Here is a 20,516-nt window from a genome sequence, read left to right on the forward strand (position 1 = left end):
TCGGCGTTGCCATGGCGACGAAGGTGACTTCAACTCTCTATAGGTAGTGATCCTAAATTGTTTTTCTTTGACTATACTAATTTCTTCCTCTGTTCTGAAGTATTTAAGCAGGTTATGTATTGATGAGAATTTCTATTGGTTATATCAGTTATAATGAGGGAGGTGACTGGAGTCTTCGGAAAAAAATATATATATTAAATAGAAAAAAGGTGAATAACAGGCATCGACTTAGAAAATATTTATATGTATTTGTTAATAAAATGGAGCAAGTACAATACACTTTTGATAGCATATTCATTACATATTTTATTTTAGTTAACATGTTATACAATGACGTATATTATGATGAACAGACTTAGACCTAAGAAATATTCACATATAAAAAAAGAGAGAGAGAGAAAAAAAGAGAAAAAACTCAGTCATCTTCATCCCAGCGGAAGAATGGCGACTGAATCGAGCGTAGGCCTATACGTATATATATAGAAACTCTGCCGGCCTCGACGAAGGTATTCCTATGCAAGTGTGATTTGCTACAACTACTGAAGAAGACACTTGGCGGCGGCTTCTTCTTCTGCTGCTGCTGCTGCTGCTGCTGCTGCTCCCGCTGGCACAGCAGTCAATGTTTTGGGCCAAGAAATGATAAAACCTGCCATTTGGCACATTAATTAATTGTCCGTCTTGGGAATTACAAAACAACCACATTCATTAAAAACACTTTTCGATGATTAAGTCCTCCACTTTTTCCCACCTAAATGTACGACGATCATCTTTGCATTCATAATGTATAGACCGCATTCCTTGTGGAATTGAATATATTTATCGTAGAGGCAGAATATGTGTGCTACATGTATTATTTATATAAACATACATCCTCTATAGTCATATATATCTTTGAAATCACGGAAAAGACCCCTTCTTCAATAAATGAATATCTAAAGGAATCTGTCTAATGATTTTTCTAAGGAAATAATATCAGTTCACTGTACATGTTTATAGTCTGAGACCAGAACAAGACGTATATATATATAGAGGTTCAACTAGGTCACAGAGATGCTATATAGAGTACATAGTATCTTTGTTAGGTTACTAGAGGATCAAGCCTTGAGTTTGGCATCGTCTGTCTATCAACCGAATTCTGTGGGCGGATCTCTTTGTCGTCGCAGAGATCCGACGAGATGTTATCCTTATTATCTGGATCAGGTTTAGCTTTTTTAAATCATCCGCTGGAATATCTTCCTCTTCAGCTGCATCGAAATGGTAGTCCGCCATTTTCTCTTCAAGGTTCGACAAGGAATCGTCCTGTTGACGCTCATCCTTTGCAGACTCCAGATGATATAACAACTCGAATCGGTAGAAACGCCGAATGGATTCATATCTATCTAACGGGGTCGTCAGGCGATGCAGCAGTTATTCGCTGGTTAGAAAGTTAGACACAAAATATATAGAAATTCGCTTGGACCAGCCAGACAAGTATCAATAATATTGGTTAAGAATTATATACAAATCTGTATTTACAATCTCTCTCGGCGTCCGGGATTCGATGTGAAGGTCACAAGAGAAGCGCCAATTCTAGACACCCGTTCGAGATGTCATTGGAGCTATTTTGCTACGTATAATATATACAGGAAGCATGACGTCCTCCCTGACAGCCTTCATAATCGAGGTCAGTGACATCAAATGTACAAATGATCAAGTTCTGAGGAATTATGGCAGAAGTCTCAGCTATGGAGACTGGGAAGTATGTACTACTACTATGGAGAGAGAAGGAATTCAACTAGGGAGGCCGGAGTGTCACGCGGGGCAGTATGGAATTGATCGCTTAGGAGCGTCGTCAGTTGTTTTTCTGAAATACCTACGATATCATTTTAAGGAAACCGAAACAAGTCGCCTTCAACTCAGTCGTATTCCAGCTCCCGAGTCGCACTTCTGTCATAGATTATAATTATGTATGAATAATGAGATTATTTCAAGACAAGATTTTAAAACTTGAGAGAGAGAGAGAGAGAGAGAGAGAGAGAGAGAGAGAGAGAGAGAGAGAGAGAGAGAGAGAGAGAGAGAGAGAGAGAGAGAGGCGTTACATTTGCGTTTCACAGTGACGTCACATCCAGGACGTTGAAACGATATTCTGTGCACAGATGACAGAATCGTTAATGGCAGAGGAGTTATATCTCGTGACCGTCAACGAATCGCTACTACGCACCAGCCTGTACGTAGTATACACAGAGTCAAGTACTGAGTGAGAGTTAGGCCTATAAGTGCGCTTTCTCACTCCACTATATCTGTATCTGTAGAGGACATAATGAGTATGGAGGTGGAAGACCTCACACGGGCATCCCTCGAATAAGAAGAGCATAGTTTAACCTATGTCCTGGTCTTACGAGGGGGGTGGGGGGTGTTCGCAACAACAACAAAAGGATGCAAATAAATAAATATTTGGAAAAAAAGAAGCTGACTTGAGCAAAACATATAGTAGTCTTTTCTCTCTCTTATAGAAGAAGAAATAATAATTCTGCGACCCATTTCACCCGAGGGAGGAGACTAAGAACAGAACTGGATGAAAGCGTCGGTTGTCTATTGCCTTCTCTCAGTGGACGAAAAGCTCCCTCAGAGATTTGTTATTCTTCTTCTTCTTCTTCTTCTTCTTCGTCTTTAACTTCTTCCAAGATCGGCAAGAACTCAAGGAGGACGACGACGACGACGCTTCGGGAACAACCCAGAGGAAGAAGAAAAAGTGAGTATAACTCTTCGTAATCAAAGTTCCTGCTTTCCTCATCTGGTATTGGCTCTTGAGGGCTCATACATCAAAACATTCCACTTATCGTGACATTCCAGACCAGCTCAAAGTCTGATTCAACGAATTCATTCCGGAAGACCGTTGCACATATATCCCCTCGTCACAAATAGAGCCGACGTCGATCGAATCTCGGTCTCACGTCAGTTTGGGAGCTATTTGGAACTTGACGTCTTGAACTCTCAAGAAGCCGCTGATGGCGCTAACGACGAAGTCCACCCAGAACTAGCACCCTTCATGATATATATGATCCCCATTTCTCAACCAACACAGCGCCAGGAGCTTTAAATTAGACTCATATAACAATAGTTAACGTAACAACAATTAGGAGCCAACCACCCCCCGCCCTCCGCAGATCTCGCGTCGCTAATAGTACTATCTTCCTTAAAACTAGCGTTCTGTTCATAGTGTCAGTAATGGCCTATATATAATGGTCCTGGATGACATGAAGGCAATCCCACCGGTGGCCCTATTCCCGCGAGAGAGAGAGAGAGAGAGAGAGAGAGAGAGAGAGAGAGAGCCATCTGGGGAGCCATCTGGAGGTGAATTGAGGAAAGAGCTTCAAGAGAAGAAGCTTCTGGAGGCAGCTCTGCTGGAAGCCGCCTTCGAGTGGTGGTCGCTCATGTCGCTCAGGGAGTCTGTGTCCTGTGGAAGTGGATTAGAACGATTAGTGGGCTTCGTTGATCACAAACAAAGTCATGACTCCTGTTGACAACAAGGAGTTACAGGACGTATATATATATATGTATATATATATATATATATATATATATATATATATATATATATATACCTTTTTCTTTATATATATATATATATATATATAATATATATATATATATATATATATTGGTGTGTATATGGTGTGTACCGTATAGTTTGTGTGTACTTGTATTATTCTTAAGAAGACAGACTAGTGAAGGAATTAATGCACGACTGGTCAGTCACAGAGCATTTATTTATATAATTAGTTCCTTATCATCAAAAATAAAAAAAAACTTAATTTTGAAACTCATCTAATTAAAGCAATTCTATTAAACAAAGACTTTTTTCTACAACGAACTATATAGAAGCATAGACTGTGTCATACATCATCATCATTATATTCATTTTGGTATTTTATTCCCAGAACATCACTGTAAAGGAGACATTACTGAGGCCAGCCAGGTGTTGAAAGAAAACGACACTGACTTGTTTCATTCGTAAGTCATGCAGCATCCCGTCCGTTAGTACTACTACAACTGTGAGATGAAAACGGTTGATTATACAGCAACGGTCGAAGGAAGGAAGGAAGGTGTCCGGGAATCATCTCGATCGCAACGAGACAGAGACTTGAGAAAGAAGAAGAAGAAGAAGAAGAAGAAGAAGAAGAAGAAGAAGAAGAAGAAGAAGAAGAAGAAGAGAGACATGCGCAAGGGTACGAATCCACACGAAAGGACAGGAAAACAAAAGAGCGACGACGACAGAAAGGGCAAGTAGAGAAAGGGAGACTGTCGTCTCTAGAATGATGAGGAGAAATCGAGATAATGAATGATTGATAGATGAAGAAAATGAAATGAAAGAACCGCCTTAAGATCTGCTCTCCAAGACGCCAAAGTGATATATCAAAGAAGCCAGGGGGTTGGGGGGAGTAGTAATGCCATGGTGAAAGAAAAGTCAGTCTTCATAAGAAACGTAAGATAAGGGCACAGGCAGGAAAGATGCAAGAATCACAAGATCAGGAAAATGAAAGGGTCTCAAGATCTGACCTCGAAGGTCCCAGGAAGGAGATGCTATTACCGAAAGAAAGAGACATTTATTGTCACACTGATAAGAAAAGGAGAAAAGGAGTTAATTGTCTGGTTTTAGATCAGGAGAGCGAAAGAGTCGTAAGATCTGATCTGGAAGAAGCCTGGAGAGGGCTGCCGTGCCAAGGTAATGAGTATACACCACCAAGCATCTCTTGTAGGAGGAGGAGAAGGAGGAGGAGGAGGAAGAGGTCTGTGGAGGAGGAGGGTCACTTACACGAACCGGGCGGTAGAGTTCTGTCTGTGGGTAAACGACAGTCGAGCCGCCGTCTCTTTCAGCCATCGTCTGGTGCTCCTACGTGGTAAGGATAAAGCGTGAGTGAGGAGGACGTCCTCGACAAAGAGAGAGAGAGAGAGAGAGAGAGAGAGAGAGAGAGAGAGAGGCGATTGTGACATTTTACAAGGGAAGGGGGAGTGGGGGGCGGGGGAACTCCCTTCGCAGCTTGGAGAAACGAGGGAGCCAAGACAAGACTCCTTCCACCTCGTGAGAAGTGATTCTCAGCACTTCCGTCCAAGCAGCAGCAGCGAGAGATATGAGAAGTGGAAGTTTGGCTTTGACAGTGGACGAGTTGATGAATAATTATAGTCTGGATTCTGTCCCTTCACGGGAATATCGTCTATAATAATTCTACAAGTCTTTCTCAGTTTAAATCATTCTTTATTGTAGTGGTTATGTATTCATGACATCTTGAGGCAGTATTTCATATTGACTGGACGCTCTACTTTACCTCTGGTGACATTATCATCTTCATGAACATAAATAACATAACCTCAATGTCTCAGGTGTTTGGGGGAAGGGCTAATTTGCTTGTAACTGAGGAATGACGAAACTTAACTCTTTTCTCAGCAGGAAAACCCACTTTCACCAGAACCATAGCAATGGACTGTGTTCTTTCGTCGAAATCAAAAGTGATTGTGGCTGAATAGATCTATCATTTAACTACTAACTGAAAGCAATATGCGCGCTAAAAAAAAAAAAAAAAAAAAAAAAAACTGGGCAAGGAAGCATTTCAAACGGAAACTTGAAAAAGAAGCACTAAAATATCAATATTATTTCATACCATGCAGACATGCGTTCAAGAATTCCTTTATAAGACATTTCAAAGAGGAACAATTTTATTTTTATTTTTTTAATTTATATTTTTGGTGCAATTTGCCTGCTCAGATCTAAGAGGCATCAGCAGCTGTGCTTTAAGGAAGAATCTGCGTTTAATAAGAATTCATTACACAGGCACAAAGTCGTCACGATGGCTAAATATATTTAAGAGCAATGTCACAAGGTTCGCCTTCCTGGCATCCTTCCTCTGGCATCGTGCCACCAAACTTTGCATCAGATTGATCGATGTTTATAGATTGGTGCAAAATCGAGGGAGGTCAAACTTGGCACTCGGTAGTTAATAATAATAATCTTTCTGTACTGGTGGAAAAATCAGGTCTGTCAAACTGTCTACTACTTTGCCCTTTGCTTCTGTATTGTTGCAAAACTGAGGCCTGCTAAACTTTGCACCAAGGAGCTAATATTTGTTTAACATTGTGTTGAATTAAGGTTCTGGTTCTTCAGTGTTTGGACCATTTCTCTTCATACCGATGCATATGAAATAAATTTTTCTGCCGATATAAATTGCTGGATGCAAAGTTTGGTCTCAAGATGCCAAAAGGTGCCTTCAAACATGTCTCAAATGGCGCAGTTTCAAGTCACTAGTTGTCTAATCGTACTTAGCGATAGATTCTTCAGGGCAGCCACTATAGTAGTGTAGGAAAGATGCTGAAATGAATGACTGGTTTAGGAGCAGAAATATGTTTCAGTTTGTTTAAATGGTGATTTGATCTATTTCTAGGTTTTGCAGGAATCTTATCTAAGTTTAGGATTGAATACCAAGCTTTGAATATTTAACATTTCATGATCATATAATCTCTCTCTCTCTCTCTCTCTCTCTCTCTCTCTCTCTCTCCTCTCTCTCTCTTTGTTTCATTGAATTTCATTGTATTATTATTTTCATTTTCCTACATAGGTTATATGTATTCTTCAAGAGTATCCAGTCTCTCTCTCTCTCTCTCTCTCTCTCTCTCTCTCTCTCTCTCTCTCTTCTCTCTCTCTCTCTCATTGTGTGTGTGTACTTGCACATGTTTAGTAAAGGTTATAATACTTGTCTTGACTTTAATGTGAAATCTTTTTAAGGCTGCCAAACTCACTCTCTCTCTCTCTCTCTCTCTCTCTCTCTCTCTCAACTTACATCTGATATATGTTGCGAAGAGAGGGCTTTTGACGAATAGAAACTCTCAGCTCCCATCGTCCGAATGGGTGGTCGAACTGTGGTTTCGTCATACGAACGAGCCTCGCTCATCGTTCTGAAAAAGAAATAAATCATAATAATAATAATAATAATAATAATAATAATAATAATAATAATAATAATAATGATAATAATAATAATAAGCCGTTTCACTCATTTTACTGTACCTCTGTTCATAATCTTTCTTCCATCTTGCTATCCACCTTCTCACATTTATTGTGCAAATGCCCTGAGGTTTTCCTCCTTTGACCTTTTTCAGAGACCTTTTGACCATCAATTTCCGTCTGAGCGCTGAATGACCTCATATGTCTAGTGCTTACCTCTCTCCATCTCTGAAGGAGAAGCTGACGCCGAATTCCGAGTTAAAGTCATGGCTGCTCCCGTGATGCAGCCTGTCGGACGATCTGGACCTGATGGACCCTGGAGGAAGTTGATGGTGGAGGAAGCTGTCATTGAGATGTTCCCTGGAGTGGGACCTGGAGCGGTTGATCCTGTTGGTGCTGCCGTGGATAGAGGCGGTCTTCAGGCTCTCTCTCCTGCTCGTGTGTCCCTGGTGCTTCGGCGGGAGAGTGGCCGAAGCCTGCTCGAGGAGATCTACGAACGCCTGCTGGGAGTTGGCCAGGTCAGATCTGGCGTCGGCTCCGATCATGACCCTTGGTTCGCCGTTCTCGCCTCGGCTGACCACGGATGGACGGCGAGGTGCCGGGCCCTTGACGCGCGGTATCAGCTATGGAAGGAAATTGATCAGTGCTTTAATTGTGTTTTTGAGCGAGCATCTTATTATGGTTTAACAACTGTAGACCTCACAGCTATGGCAAATACATACTACCTTTATAATTGCCAATAAGAGTCTTTTCCAAGAGTTTAACCACATAAAAAGATCTGTGGTGCTTAGGATGTTCTTATGAACACAGAAGAAGGCGTGTTCACTGTCACTAATCCTCTCTCTTTCCCACACACACACACACATATACGTACATGCATACACTTTCTTACAGCTGGCTTGCTTCCCCTAACTAGGAGTCATCATCAGAAAACAATGACCAAAATCTATAAACTTTATGAATTTTGATTAAACTGCTTTTGTATCGAAACAATAGACCAGCTAAGTCCTAAAAAATGTATGTACAATTGAGCACATGATTGCACAAGTGGCTTACCAGGACACTGCTCATACGTAAGGGAGGCGTCAGTATAACAAGTGCTAGAGCACACTCATGTGCTTCTCATTGATAAGACTACCAGCCACCTTAGATTGAAACACTCAACAAGCACTTACTAGTTTGCATGCTAGAAAGGAAAGTACTGTGTATGTCTGTCAAGTATTTAGCTACAATCAGTTAAGCATGCACTCCTCTAAAGACATAACTAACAGTATGATACTACATTAGTCTACCAAGCATTCAAACTTACTTATCCATTGCAAGGCACTGTTGCACTTCCAAAGAAACGTGAAAACGAGCCTATATAAGTTGTTGCCACAAGAGCGTGAAAAAGTAGATACAGCAGTCTAAGGATACATCATACACTCACATTATGGGGCTATGTCCCTCTACATATGTAGTGATCAGGCACAATCAGGCAGACTCATTAGCTTGATACGTAGCCATAACAAAGAATTGTATTAGTCTACCAAACAGTCAAGCATGAGCCTCCAAGAATACATACCAGCAGACTGGCCAGTGTTAGTGTCAAGCCCATCCTCAGCTGCATGAATACACATGTATACAATGAAAGATACATACACTCACCACGGGGGGTAGGGTGGTATGCACCCCTACAGATCTATCCTCTGAAAAAGAGTTGTTGGACTGCCGGCTCTCGTTCATCTCCGAGCGAGTAGGCCGCATGGGTCGGTCTGGCTTCTCAGGATGTTTTGGGCCCTGTAAAATTAGGTATGATTACTAGTTGATGGATTCACCAATTAGTTCATTGTGAAAGCCAAGAGGATAGAGAGCACCTTAGTAATACCACCATCTAAGTGACGTCTACAGACAATACAAAGCAGGGAGGGAGGAAAGAGCAAACCAGCTATTCAAGAGAGGTGATGGATGAACCTGCCTCTTGAAAGACAGATGGAAGGTTACAGAAACCTGAAATTACAGAAACAGGGAGAAAATTCCAGTGCAGCCTGGTGGATCAATAGCCAAAGCACAAAAATTGAGTGATTGCTTTCCTACAGAGTAAGCATTAGATGTGGCAGCTTTGGTTGTGGGTATATGATAGGATAATTTTTGGAAATGAAAAATGCTTAATACAACATGATCTAAAATTCCGAAAGACTGAAGATGAGTTTTAGAATTATCCTAGGGCTGTAACTGTGCAAAGCAAAACCATGTTAAGGTCTGATAAGGCGCCTAATTCTGTAAACAATCTGTACTGGTTATTGAAGATGCACATGATAACTGGCTAAGATGGCGTAGGGCAGTGTTGTCTGTTGGTGTTAGTAACAGTCTGTTGGGTTGAGATGAAGCCTTAAAGCTGATGATATAATTGCACATGTGAGTAATTGTCAAGTCTGAGGCAAATGCAACATGTTTTTACTTAGTATATAAAAGCTGAAGGGCAAAACCTGTCTATTTGTTTGGATGATGATATAGGCAGGGGTCGGTTTGTGTTCTCTGAAGTGCCCAACTTTTGAAGTGAGATGTACCAGTAAGTACTACTAGGTTGAGGTAGGTTAGACAACCACCAGAGACCTAAATTAGTTCCCAGAGCAAAAAGTTCTGCCCTTATCATCCTGTAATCTCTTACTGCTACAGTAGAATGGTTCTTAACCATAGACAGTACTGTCGCTGGTTGTGTGCCATCATCTTAAGCTTTGCAACAAGATAAAAGAAAAAATAAGCTACCTGGTGTAATGTTTGGCACCAAATTACTAATAGGCTCTACACAAATAGCATGGAACGCTGCTAACCAAGAAAGATGTGCCGTGAATCCGAGGATGGTCCATGGAACTCTCTGAAGAAGTCTCGTGTATCATTGCCCGTCGGTCTAGAGTGCTTGCCATACCCGTTCCTCTTGCCCTCAAGAATGTAGGTGCACCAACCACCTGTGAAACAGGCATATGAGGACTCTGTATGGTATAAATGCTCTTAATCCAATAAATGTGTCAATTCTCAGTTTTTCTTATAGTGGCAATATTGTTTTGATACTAATCACTTTGTAGACCAGTCCTATTTAGTAACAAATTTTTAGTTCATTTTTTGTCAGTCAGTCAGTAATCTCCACTAAAATCCATCTCACAGGATCGGAGGGCAATTGCATTTGCCATTTCGGAAAACTTAACAAGATCTGTAGACAAGTATTAATTATACTTCAAGAAAATGCTCTGAACAGATCTAAGTATATCATTACCCAAATGAGACTCACTTCAGCTGGAGTACCTTCCATTCATGTGACTGAAGAAGCCATAAAATTGCATAAGTTAAGAGTTCACTGACCTGACGAAGTGAATTAGCACTTCTTCTTGACCTGAGACAACAGAGAACAAGACACAGGAACAGAAGAAGAACCAACAGCGAACCGATGGTCACCAGGGCGATCAACATCACTGAAAAAATAATGAGAGTGGAGATCAGTCACAAAGATATACATAGCTTCAGCTAGTTAGATTAATTATATTGTGTGTAAATGATGATATTTTTGCCTTTATAAATAAGGAACGCTGCAAGAAATAAAAAAACAATCATTAACATTTAGTAAAATTGTTTGTCCTAATTATGCAGATCAAGGAACTAATAGGACACATAAGGACTGTTGTTGTACAGTAAATTAAGTAATACACATATTGAAAATTTTTGATATTCGTGGTTTGTTGAATTATTATGAGATTTAATCCACTTTCAGATGATGAAATCATATTTCTTAAAAAGGAAGCCTTACCTCGAAGGTTTATTTGACATTTTTCTCCGCTGAACCACTGTGAACATCGGCAACCTTTGGTTCCATCTACTTTGGTGATGCATTCCCCTTGGTAGTTACAGAAGGAGCATTGCTCAGTCTGGACTGCAAAGAAAATAAAAAAAATTAGTATTATAAGGATGTGACAAATGTTTTCCTGTAACCAGCCAAAGAAGAGATATCATGAAGAGATTCAAAACTCGGGAAGCATTCGAATTAGGATTTAAGCTACATACCAGCACATTCTCTTCCTGGCATGTCGCCCATGTCCTTAAAGCCATCTCTGCAGATGCAGAGGAACGAACCCGCTGTGTTGGAACAGTGAGCATTGTGGGAGCAGTCGTTGTGGTCCTCGTGGGAGCATTCGTCAAAGTCCTGCGAGGCCAAGACTGCCACTTCTCTATTGGCGAAGATTTCGCTGTCTCCTAGAGAATAGTTGCTTGCCTTCAGGGAGGATTCGAGCGTCTTTTGTAACATCCACTCGGTAATCAGCTTTTCCTCTTCGTCCTCTTCTGGCCTCATTAACTCTACCTTGATCTCAGCAACGACTCCTCGTTCCTGAAGAAGTAAGATCTAAGCTGTTAATATATAGAGGTGTATATATGAATTCACTATGCTCTGGAATAACTTACACGCACGGGCAATAATAAATGATAATTACATCTGTCCTGGTCAGTGTTAGAGCCTGGGCCTTTTGTTTAGATACAACGATAAACAGTCTGCTTTTACCATTGAATGAAATTGTTTTACTAGGGCTGCTTAGCTTTTAATCCTTTCAGTTACTGCATTGTCATTTATCTAGAGTGTTTACAAGTGTAAGTTTACAAAAACATAAACTTGTTGTAATGGTCTTCTTTCACTTTAGTACTTGCTATTTCTCCATATGGAATGTTGGGAATTCTTTTTTAAAAATCTACATATAGTATATGCAAGTAGCTAACAACAGTACATACCGTGGGGTGACCAGAAGCAGGTATAGCCATATCTCTTGTATCAGTGAATTTGGTGACTGTGGCAGAGCGGTAATGTGGTCCAAGCTGTGATGCCATCAGGGCTCCATCCAGCCCATGAATGGTTATGTCAGCGAGGTCTTGAGTAATTGGATGTGAGATGTTATGAAGGACAGGATCAAACACTAACCGACCATCGCTCATTCCATCCAAAAGAAGTTGGATGTTGTAAGCAACAGATGCTGTGGGAAAAACTCAGGTTAATGATGTTTTGGTTTCTCTTCTACAAACTGACGTCAAACTATTAGCAAGAGTAATCAAACGAGATATAAAAACTGATTTTCTTCAATGAGGAACAGAGATTAATAGTATAAAAGACTTACGTTTGCAAGAGTCATATCCATTTCTTCTGGAATATCCAGCACGACAGACGCAAGAGTGAACTCCCCTGATAAGTTTGCAGACTTCTTGACGGGTTGCAGAGCACTGAGGATTACATTTTGAAATAGGGGCACGTACAGGTCCTCCTACATTTATTTCCTGATCTGGACTTTGGCTTTCAATGACACGACTGATTTCATTGTCCTCAGCAATACCAAGACTGGCTTCATTAAGGACTACTTCAGCACTTCCTGGTAGGTGAAGATCCTCCTCCTCAACTGGGCGCGGGTCAAGTGGGAATGATGGATAATTGGCAGGATCAAATGGTGATCCAGGTGGGTATGTTGTGGGATCATCCTCATGGAAATTATTGTTAAGTTTTGGTACATGTCCATCAACTGTTGCAGATACGTAGTTGACACTGGTAGATGTACCAACAATAGTTGTAACAATAGTTCGCAGTGGCAGAGTACTAAGAATTACTTGTGTTAAAGTAGAAGTAAGGCCTCTTGTGAATATGATGTCAGTATGAGTAGCAGTGATGATCCTTGCCGATGTTTCTACACGAGTGATGACTCGTGTGGAGATACCACTTGGACCACTGACAAAAGATGTCAGATCGCCCCCTAGTGGTTCATTGTTTTGTGCTGGTCTTGTGAATAATGATCCAAATATTGTTGTGGCTCCAGATAAGACAGTTGAGGATCCCCTGACAACAGTTGTGCGACCGTTGTTAGTACTTTGACCAATCAAAACAGTTTCAGAACCTGTTAAACTAGTTCCTTCTAACCCTGGTGGAGGCTGAGGTCTAGTATCATCATTTCCCCCCGAAATTATGCCAACACCAACTGTGGACTGAAGAACAAACTCTCCTTTAACTGGAGAAACAATTACTGGTTGCTCTGGGCGATATTCATCAATTGACTGAGCTTGTATAACCTGTGTCCGCACAATTCTGTTATCTCCCTCAATACTAACAATGGTCTGAGGCCCAATCCTTGATGGCTGGGGCATTTTTGGTGAGGGTCTATTAAATATAATATCTGGATGTGAGTTAAAAGAACCTATTTGATCCTGAAGGTGTGCTGTTGCTACCTCAGAAGTGACAATTCCATTGTTACTGTGTGATGGCACACGAATCGGTATAGGAACAGGTCTTGTTTCTTCAATCAAAACTGGTTGACTAGGCTGTAAAACAACAGTAGTACGATCTTCATCTGTTACAGATGCTGGTTGACCAGGAGGTGGGAGATCCTTGATATCAACACCTCCAAAGAAGATGGTTTGAGAACCAGAAATCACAGAAACTCGAGTTGGTCCAAAAGATTCCTCTGTCATAGCCGTGAAGCCTGCTTGAGTACTTGGCGGATGGAATGTAGGGCCAAAGCGCTCCATGTCTTTCACATCAGTGGGAACAGATACACTAAGCACATTTGGACGAGGTAGGTCAGGGAAAATGCTGGCAAAGTTAATAACAGGTTCTTGAGTTGAGGTAGGTCGAGAGGGGAACCTAGGCTGACCTTGAACAACAGATGATGGCCTCCTTAGAGGAATGAACACATGCTCTGCGCCTTCAGTTTGGTCTAGTGAACTGCTGAGAGAAGCTCCTACTCCACCTACTGGAATTAGCAAAGGTTCTCTTTGGGCTGCAATAATAGTATTGGATGGTCGAAGAGGAGTGCTAACCTTTCTACGATTTTCATCAGATTTTCCACTTGCCAGTTGACTGTTGAGGTTATTTCGTAAAATTCCAGCAACTGCAGTCAACATGGGGCCAAGATCAATATTTAATCCATTTTCATTGGAACCAGTAATGCTAACTCCATCCAGGCCACCAGAACCATCAGAAGATTCTGTTGAAGGAGCAAGAGCTGGGGCAGCATTTGATGAAACAGCACCACTGCTGCCCTCAGATACAACACCAGCAGCAGGAATAACACCTGCAGCAGGTACTGGGATAACTGCAGGCCGGACGGTGAGAGGAGTTTCAGATCCTGTATCAAGGTCATCACCACCATCTGAACCTTCTGGCCCTAGTGTTGTCATTTCTCCTGTTGCTGTCAGAATGGCTGAGGAATCGAGAACTTCTGAGGTTACGATAGGTGAAGGATTTACTGCAAAGGATACAGAAGGTGAAGCCAAGAAAGAAGATTTAAGAGATGCTAAGAAAGCCGAGTCAAAGATAACCACTGTCTGGCCACTCAAAATGGATGTTGAGGCTTCATCAGTTGGTCGGACAAGTAAAGTTGCTGATGTCGTTGAGTCACTGACAACTAAAGTTCCTGATGCCTTGTCACCTTCCTCAACTAAAACTGTTGCTTGCACACCTTCACTGTCTTCAGGTTTAGAGAGAGCTGTAGACTGAGAAGCCAAGAAAGAACTTTTCAATGAAGAAAGGTAAGAAGGATCTAACTGGATAGATGATCCGAGCCCAGGAGTTAAGAAGCCTGTGGTTGTTACTCCAATAAATGCTGTGCTGGACAATGTTGGATTAATAAGAAGGGAAGCTGGGATGGCTGTTGTTGTAATAACAGAGGTAAGCACCTTTGTTTGAGTTTCCACTCTTGAATTTACAACACCACCAGCCAATGTGGTGTAATGTGTAAAGGTGGCAAAGAATGTACGGAACTGCTTATATACATTATCTCCTACCTTCATGTATGATAATGTTTGGGGCTCTGTAGCAAATTCACCAGTTGAAGTCACTTGTCCACTGAGGTATGAGCTTTTCAGGGACATGAGTTCTTCAGAACTTAGGGCAGACGTCAAGGGCTCTGTAAGCACATTAGATGAGACCTCAATTCTTGAAGCAGTGATTGTTTCACTGCCTTCAAGAATAGTTGTGAGATAAGTGAGAGTTGTGTAAATTGTTTTTGTTGCATAGAGGATGAGATCCTCTTCATCCAAGCTGACTGATGCTGGTTGAAGTGAGGGGCCAGTAGTGAGGGTGAAGCCTCCTAAACCAAGAGATTGAGTGCCAGTTATGTAAGTGGTTTCAGTTATCACTTCAGATGAAACAACCGTGTCTGTACTAACAACAGTTGTATCTCCACTGAGAGCCGTGTTATAATAGGTCAGTGTTGTAAAGTAAGTCTTGGTTAGGATAGATGAATATGTGGGCTGTATAGTTGCTCTTTGAACAGATGGGGCCTCTGTGATGACAACCTGAGTAAGAACCTCTTCAGAAGTGACTATCCTTTCGTCGACAGTCTGTGTAAACGTGTGAGTTGTATAATATGTCTGGGTATCAAAGATAACCTGCAAAGGCAAAAAAAGATATGTTTATATTAATAAATATAATTACAATAATTAAATGCAGATTACATTACTTTCTCTCATATTCTCTCTTCATTATGTTCTTTTATCATAACGTATTTCTGCCTATATATTCACAAAGTCAGCTGTTGATTTATATCTCAAGTACTATATACTTAATCTAGTGATACAATCATTACCTTACAATCAAAAGATGCATGCGCTTAGGTGCACTCAAACTAAGATAGAATTAAACTGAGTTACTGCAGATTACTGAGGAAGCAAAAAAAAGTCATACACAGTAAAATAAACAAGTATAAAATTATTAATAAAAAAAATATGCATACAACAATCTCCCTCACCTCAGTGCGTTCAATAAAGTTTCCGTTATCAGGAATTGGCACCGTCACTATATTCTCGACTGTCTGCTTGCTTGTGATTACAAAAGGCTTGTTGGCAGCGAGCAGCGTGTTGTAGTATGTGTAAGTGGTGAAGTATGTGTTGGTCTGGTGGAGTCCATCATCACCACCAGTAACTTGAGTTACCTGGTAAAAAGGGAAGTGGTTCAGATCATAATGATATTAGTTTTGGCATAATATACCCTTAAAATTCATTCTGATGCATCATTTTACTTGACAGCTCATGAATAAGTGTTGTGGCCCCAGGTTCTATCTATTTTATCTACCTTGATTATATCCTAGATTTCAACATCCAAGGCAAAATAAATCTTCAGCAAATGGTGCATAAAGTCTTGCCATCTTCCCCTGTATCTAATACATTAATCTTATTTAGAACGATTTACAGTGAGTTAGGATTGGAGATTCCTCCTAGACAGAAAAGTTAAATAAACATATATACACGATTTCATCTCTGAAAGCTAAAAAGTGGAGGCAATGTTATGAATCAGTGTCTTTTTCTCTCCTGTGACTGTCTAAGTGCCGTTGTGCATTCCGAGTGCTCGCAGAGGCTACAGTAAGGTCATTACTCTGTTAGTGATTAGGAAGTGCTTTGTCTACTGAGTGATTCTTTTATTTGTTTAGTCTACTAATAGGTTAGAAAAGTACGCAGATGAAGAATCAATTCAAGAAGGTGAATGTAATTGCTGTGAAACTTTACTGCTGCATTCCTGTAGTGAACAACCTCAAACATCAGTTTCTTTATGTTTCCCCAACTGCAGAAAAATAAATCTGACGTTGTTCAAGAATTTAATTCTCCCATCAGATTAGGTTGAGTAAGTTAGCAATTTATGTATTTGTTGAATTATTGATTTGTTTATAGGTGGGGGTTTCAACATTTTTTGAGTGCTTTACTACTAGATGTGATAGGCCACACCCATGGAAAACAAAAGCAGTCGAACCGTGATGTGCAATGGACTGATCTCAAAATTTAGAGATCTCTCAGGGAGAGTAAATTCACTCCAGATGTTTAAAAGGTATCCTTTAACACAGAGTAATGGCATCAGTCATGGTGACAAAAGTGCAGGCTACTGAAAAGGTATGATTTTGACTTCCAATCATTTTTTACCTCTGCTGTGACACTTGGTGTGTAAGGATGCATGAGGCGACCTAGGTCGTAAGTCACATAATTAGCCTTTGTCACAAAACGGGTCATGTCTCCTGAACCAACCAGTCTAGTCAGGTAAGTCGTAGTTGTTAGATAATGTCTAATGAGATATGAAAATACTTTTGTCATGTTTACATGCTGCAAATTCTCAGGCCACAACAGTCTCCTAGATTTGCGACTCAGTTCCTCCATTTCTTCCAAAACATTTTCTTTCAGTACAAAAGAGACCTTATTGTCAAGAGATTTGGGAACCTCATCAGAATATTTTGAAGCACTTTTTCTAGAGAGGAGCATCTCCGAGCGTCTTGTGGCAGGAAGAGATCTCTGTGTTCCACTGAGCGCGGCATTGTGAAGTGGACTCATCTTATCGCTCCAGTCAGGTTTTTGACCTGAGGGACCTTGTATAGTATCACTTTTAGTTCTATCTTCTGGATTCCGTGTCTGGACTGGGGGTGTATGATTATGTGGACTATGCAGTCCAGAAAAGTCGTCGGAACGAGATCGACCTCTAAATGAATTATAATCAGTCTTCTTGGTTTTGGAGAACACAGGACCAACTTTCACCTGTCAGTATGGGTTAGTAAAGAGTCGTGAAAGTCATGTCACATGGTAAATAGCTGCAGATAAAGAAAGCGTTCATTACAGTTGTCTGTCTGTGAATAAGTATAATCTACATACGTGGAAATTAGGTGAAGGCTTGTTCTAATTTGAGGTTAAGTATGAGAGTTGACGGTTAGTCTCGTTTTAAATAACTAAGAAGTAGTACATGTTCATGTACTTGAGAGTTGTTATGCTAAAGTTGGTATGTTTTTAAAACATAGGTGAATTAGTAGCACGCCGAGGTCATCCTTCAACTGTGAAAATAACTGATCTAATGATTTTAGATACTCTTCATTCCCTCAACATTATCTTTCATCGTCCATACATCGTTACGGAGTAAAATTAAACAGTAAAACAAAGTAGAAGTATGGTAAAGAACATTTGAGACTAAAACCTCAATACTGATGATTAACAAACAACTGCACATATTGAATAGGCACCTGTTGAAATATGTTACTCAAACATTAATGCTTACATACATACAAACATATATATGTGAACAAAGTTACAGCCACGGAGGAATATTGAAACAGTTGAGATGGTAAGTACTTTCGTCTTATTACCAAGACATGGTCACAGCAACTAGAAATATACAGAGACAAGGGCATATATATATATATATATATATATATATATATATATATATATATATATATATATATATATATATGTATGTATATATATATATATATATATATATATATATATTATATATATATATATATATATATGTATGTATAAGTATATATATATATGTATATGACTGGTAAAAGTGTTCTGTAACAACAGAATTCCATCTAATAAAAGGAGCCCATAAAAACACCAAAATGTAGAGAGAAAAGTACTATATTTCAGAGACTGCTGTCTCTCTCTTCAGGTATATGAATGAGAAAAGTTTACAGAAAAGGTGGTATTTATACCAAGAGATTCGTCCACAAGAAAGCCAATTTAGGTCACCCCCGCTGATAATCTTCCTTTAATCTTCTTAAGCGTTGGTTGAATGAACACTGCGTCGACGATGTCCGATGTCCAATTCCCTTTTGAGATGTTCATTACCTGCTTCTCTTTTTTATTAAGGCCGATTCCATCATTTGACTCTTGTACCGGCAGTTGCTGCTATAAATTACACGTGACATATTCCAGTTTATTCTATGGTTATGTTCATTTATATGATTGAAAATAGCCGAGTTCTGTTGTCCATACCTAACTGACCGTTTGTGTTGTATTAATCTCTGGGGAAGTGATTTACCTGTAAATCCGATGTAAGATTGGTCACAGTCCTGGCATGGGATCTCATATACCCCAGAGTCTTTGGGCGATGTCTTTTGTTGGACGTTAATCAGGGATTTGGCTAAGGTATTTGGGTAGGTAAATGCAAAAGGGTTGGATTTCCCAAGGGTGTGAGTTACTCTCTTAATCGTCTCCAGGTGGGGAATTTTTATTTTATTGTTGGGTGTGTCTCTGGTCTTGTCTTTAGGGGGTCGGTAGAAAATTACGTTTGCTTTTTGAATTGCTTTCTCAATTATATGGTCAACCAGCTCCTTAGCGACAAAAATACTTGCGAAAAACTGACGAAAAATCCCCTCCAGAACGTTCCCACAGAATTTTTTCGGAAAGTAAGATTAATTGGCCAAGACAAAAAGAGTATTGAACTATTAGAGAAATTTAAAGTAATTAATCCTAAATTACCCTACTTTTATGGTCTTCCCAAAACTCACAAAGACAATCTTCCATTCAGACCCATCGTTTCATGCGCCGGAGCTTTCAATTACAAAATTTCTAAATGGTTAGCTGGCCTCCTTTCTCCTTTTTAGGCACTTTTTCTCCCAGTCACATCAAACATTCGGAAGACTTTTGTCACAAATTCAGAGAAGCACATATACCACTTCACAACATAAAACTTTTAAGTCTTGACGTAGACTCCCTATTCACAAAAGTACCAGTACAGGACGTTCTTCAGTTTTTAAGGGAAAAATTATCCCCCTATTCAGATCATTTCCCTTTGGCACTTGACAAAATAATAAAGTTAGTTGAATTATGTGGCATCTAATAAACGTATTCATTCGGGGAATCATTCTACAAGCAAAAATTCGGGTGTAGTATGGGTAGTCCTTTAAGTCCTATTTTAGCCAATCTGTACATGGAATACTTTGAAACTACAGTAATAAATGCAATAAAACCCAAAAACATGCTGTGGATGAGATACGTGGATGACATACTAACATTTTGGGATAATAAGTGGGGTAATTTTAATGAATTCCTCTCAAAATTAAACGCATTAGTGCCCAGCATCAAATTTAAAGTTGAATGGGAAACAGACAACAAAATTCCTTTTCTTGATGTTTAATAATCAGAGACACGACAGAATACAAATTTACCATATACAGAAAACCAACGTTTCTCACTTTCATATATTCACTACTTTAGCTATCATGACAATACTATCAAGATAGGTCTAGCTAGCAACCTATTCTTAAGAGCCTTACGAATTTGTTCCCCAGATTTCCTGGAAAAAGAATTTGAACTAATTCGCAAGCAACTTTCATCTTTAAAGTATCCTGACCATATAATTGAGAAAGCAATTCAAAAAGCCAAACGTAATTTTCTACCGACCCCCTAAAGACAAGACCAGAGACACACCCAACAATAAAATAAAAATTCCCCACCTGGAGACGATTAAGAGAGTAACTCACACCCTTGGGAAATCCAACCCTTTTGCATTTACCTACCCAAATACCTTAGCCAAATCCCTGATTAACGTCCAACAAAAGACATCGCCCAAAGACTCTGGGGTATATGAGATCCCATGCCAGGACTGTGACCAATCTTACATCGGATTTACAGGTAAATCACTTCCCCAGAGATTAATACAACACAAACGGTCAGTTAGGTATGGACAACAGAACTCGGCTATTTTCAATCATATAAATGAACATAACCATAGAATAAACTGGAATATGTCACGTGTAATTTATAGCAGCAACTGCCGGTA

General features: G+C 40.0%; 1 protein-coding gene across 6 annotated transcripts in view; it reads right to left on the reverse strand.

Annotated features, from left to right (window-relative positions):
- Nucleotides 1-228: 228 nt before the first annotated feature.
- Nucleotides 229-20,516, reverse strand: part of LOC135205301 (mucin-3B-like) — a 178,236-nt gene continuing 157,948 nt past the window's right edge. For 3 of the 6 annotated variants that reach the window (XM_064235720.1, XM_064235719.1, XM_064235715.1), the window contains 12 exons: nucleotides 15,724-15,906; nucleotides 12,109-15,364; nucleotides 11,729-11,967; nucleotides 11,012-11,333; nucleotides 10,758-10,880; nucleotides 10,316-10,425; nucleotides 9,790-9,924; nucleotides 8,618-8,755; nucleotides 7,193-7,599; nucleotides 6,813-6,927; nucleotides 4,796-4,873; nucleotides 229-3,436 (listed from right to left, as the gene is read on the reverse strand). In XM_064235720.1, coding sequence (XP_064091790.1) covers nucleotides 3,353-3,436; nucleotides 4,796-4,873; nucleotides 6,813-6,927; nucleotides 7,193-7,599; nucleotides 8,618-8,755; nucleotides 9,790-9,924; nucleotides 10,316-10,425; nucleotides 10,758-10,880; nucleotides 11,012-11,333; nucleotides 11,729-11,967; nucleotides 12,109-15,364; nucleotides 15,724-15,906 — 5,190 coding nt within the window. In that variant the 3' untranslated portion in view covers nucleotides 229-3,352. The remainder of the gene's footprint in view (nucleotides 3,437-4,795; nucleotides 4,874-6,812; nucleotides 6,928-7,192; nucleotides 7,600-8,617; nucleotides 8,756-9,789; nucleotides 9,925-10,315; nucleotides 10,426-10,757; nucleotides 10,881-11,011; nucleotides 11,334-11,728; nucleotides 11,968-12,108; nucleotides 15,365-15,723; nucleotides 15,907-20,516) is intronic. The other 3 variants (XM_064235716.1, XM_064235718.1, XM_064235717.1) reach the window with 3 other exon arrangements.

Source organism: Macrobrachium nipponense, chromosome 49, assembly GCF_015104395.2.
Source record: "Macrobrachium nipponense isolate FS-2020 chromosome 49, ASM1510439v2, whole genome shotgun sequence".
NCBI lineage: Eukaryota > Metazoa > Arthropoda > Malacostraca > Decapoda > Palaemonidae > Macrobrachium > Macrobrachium nipponense.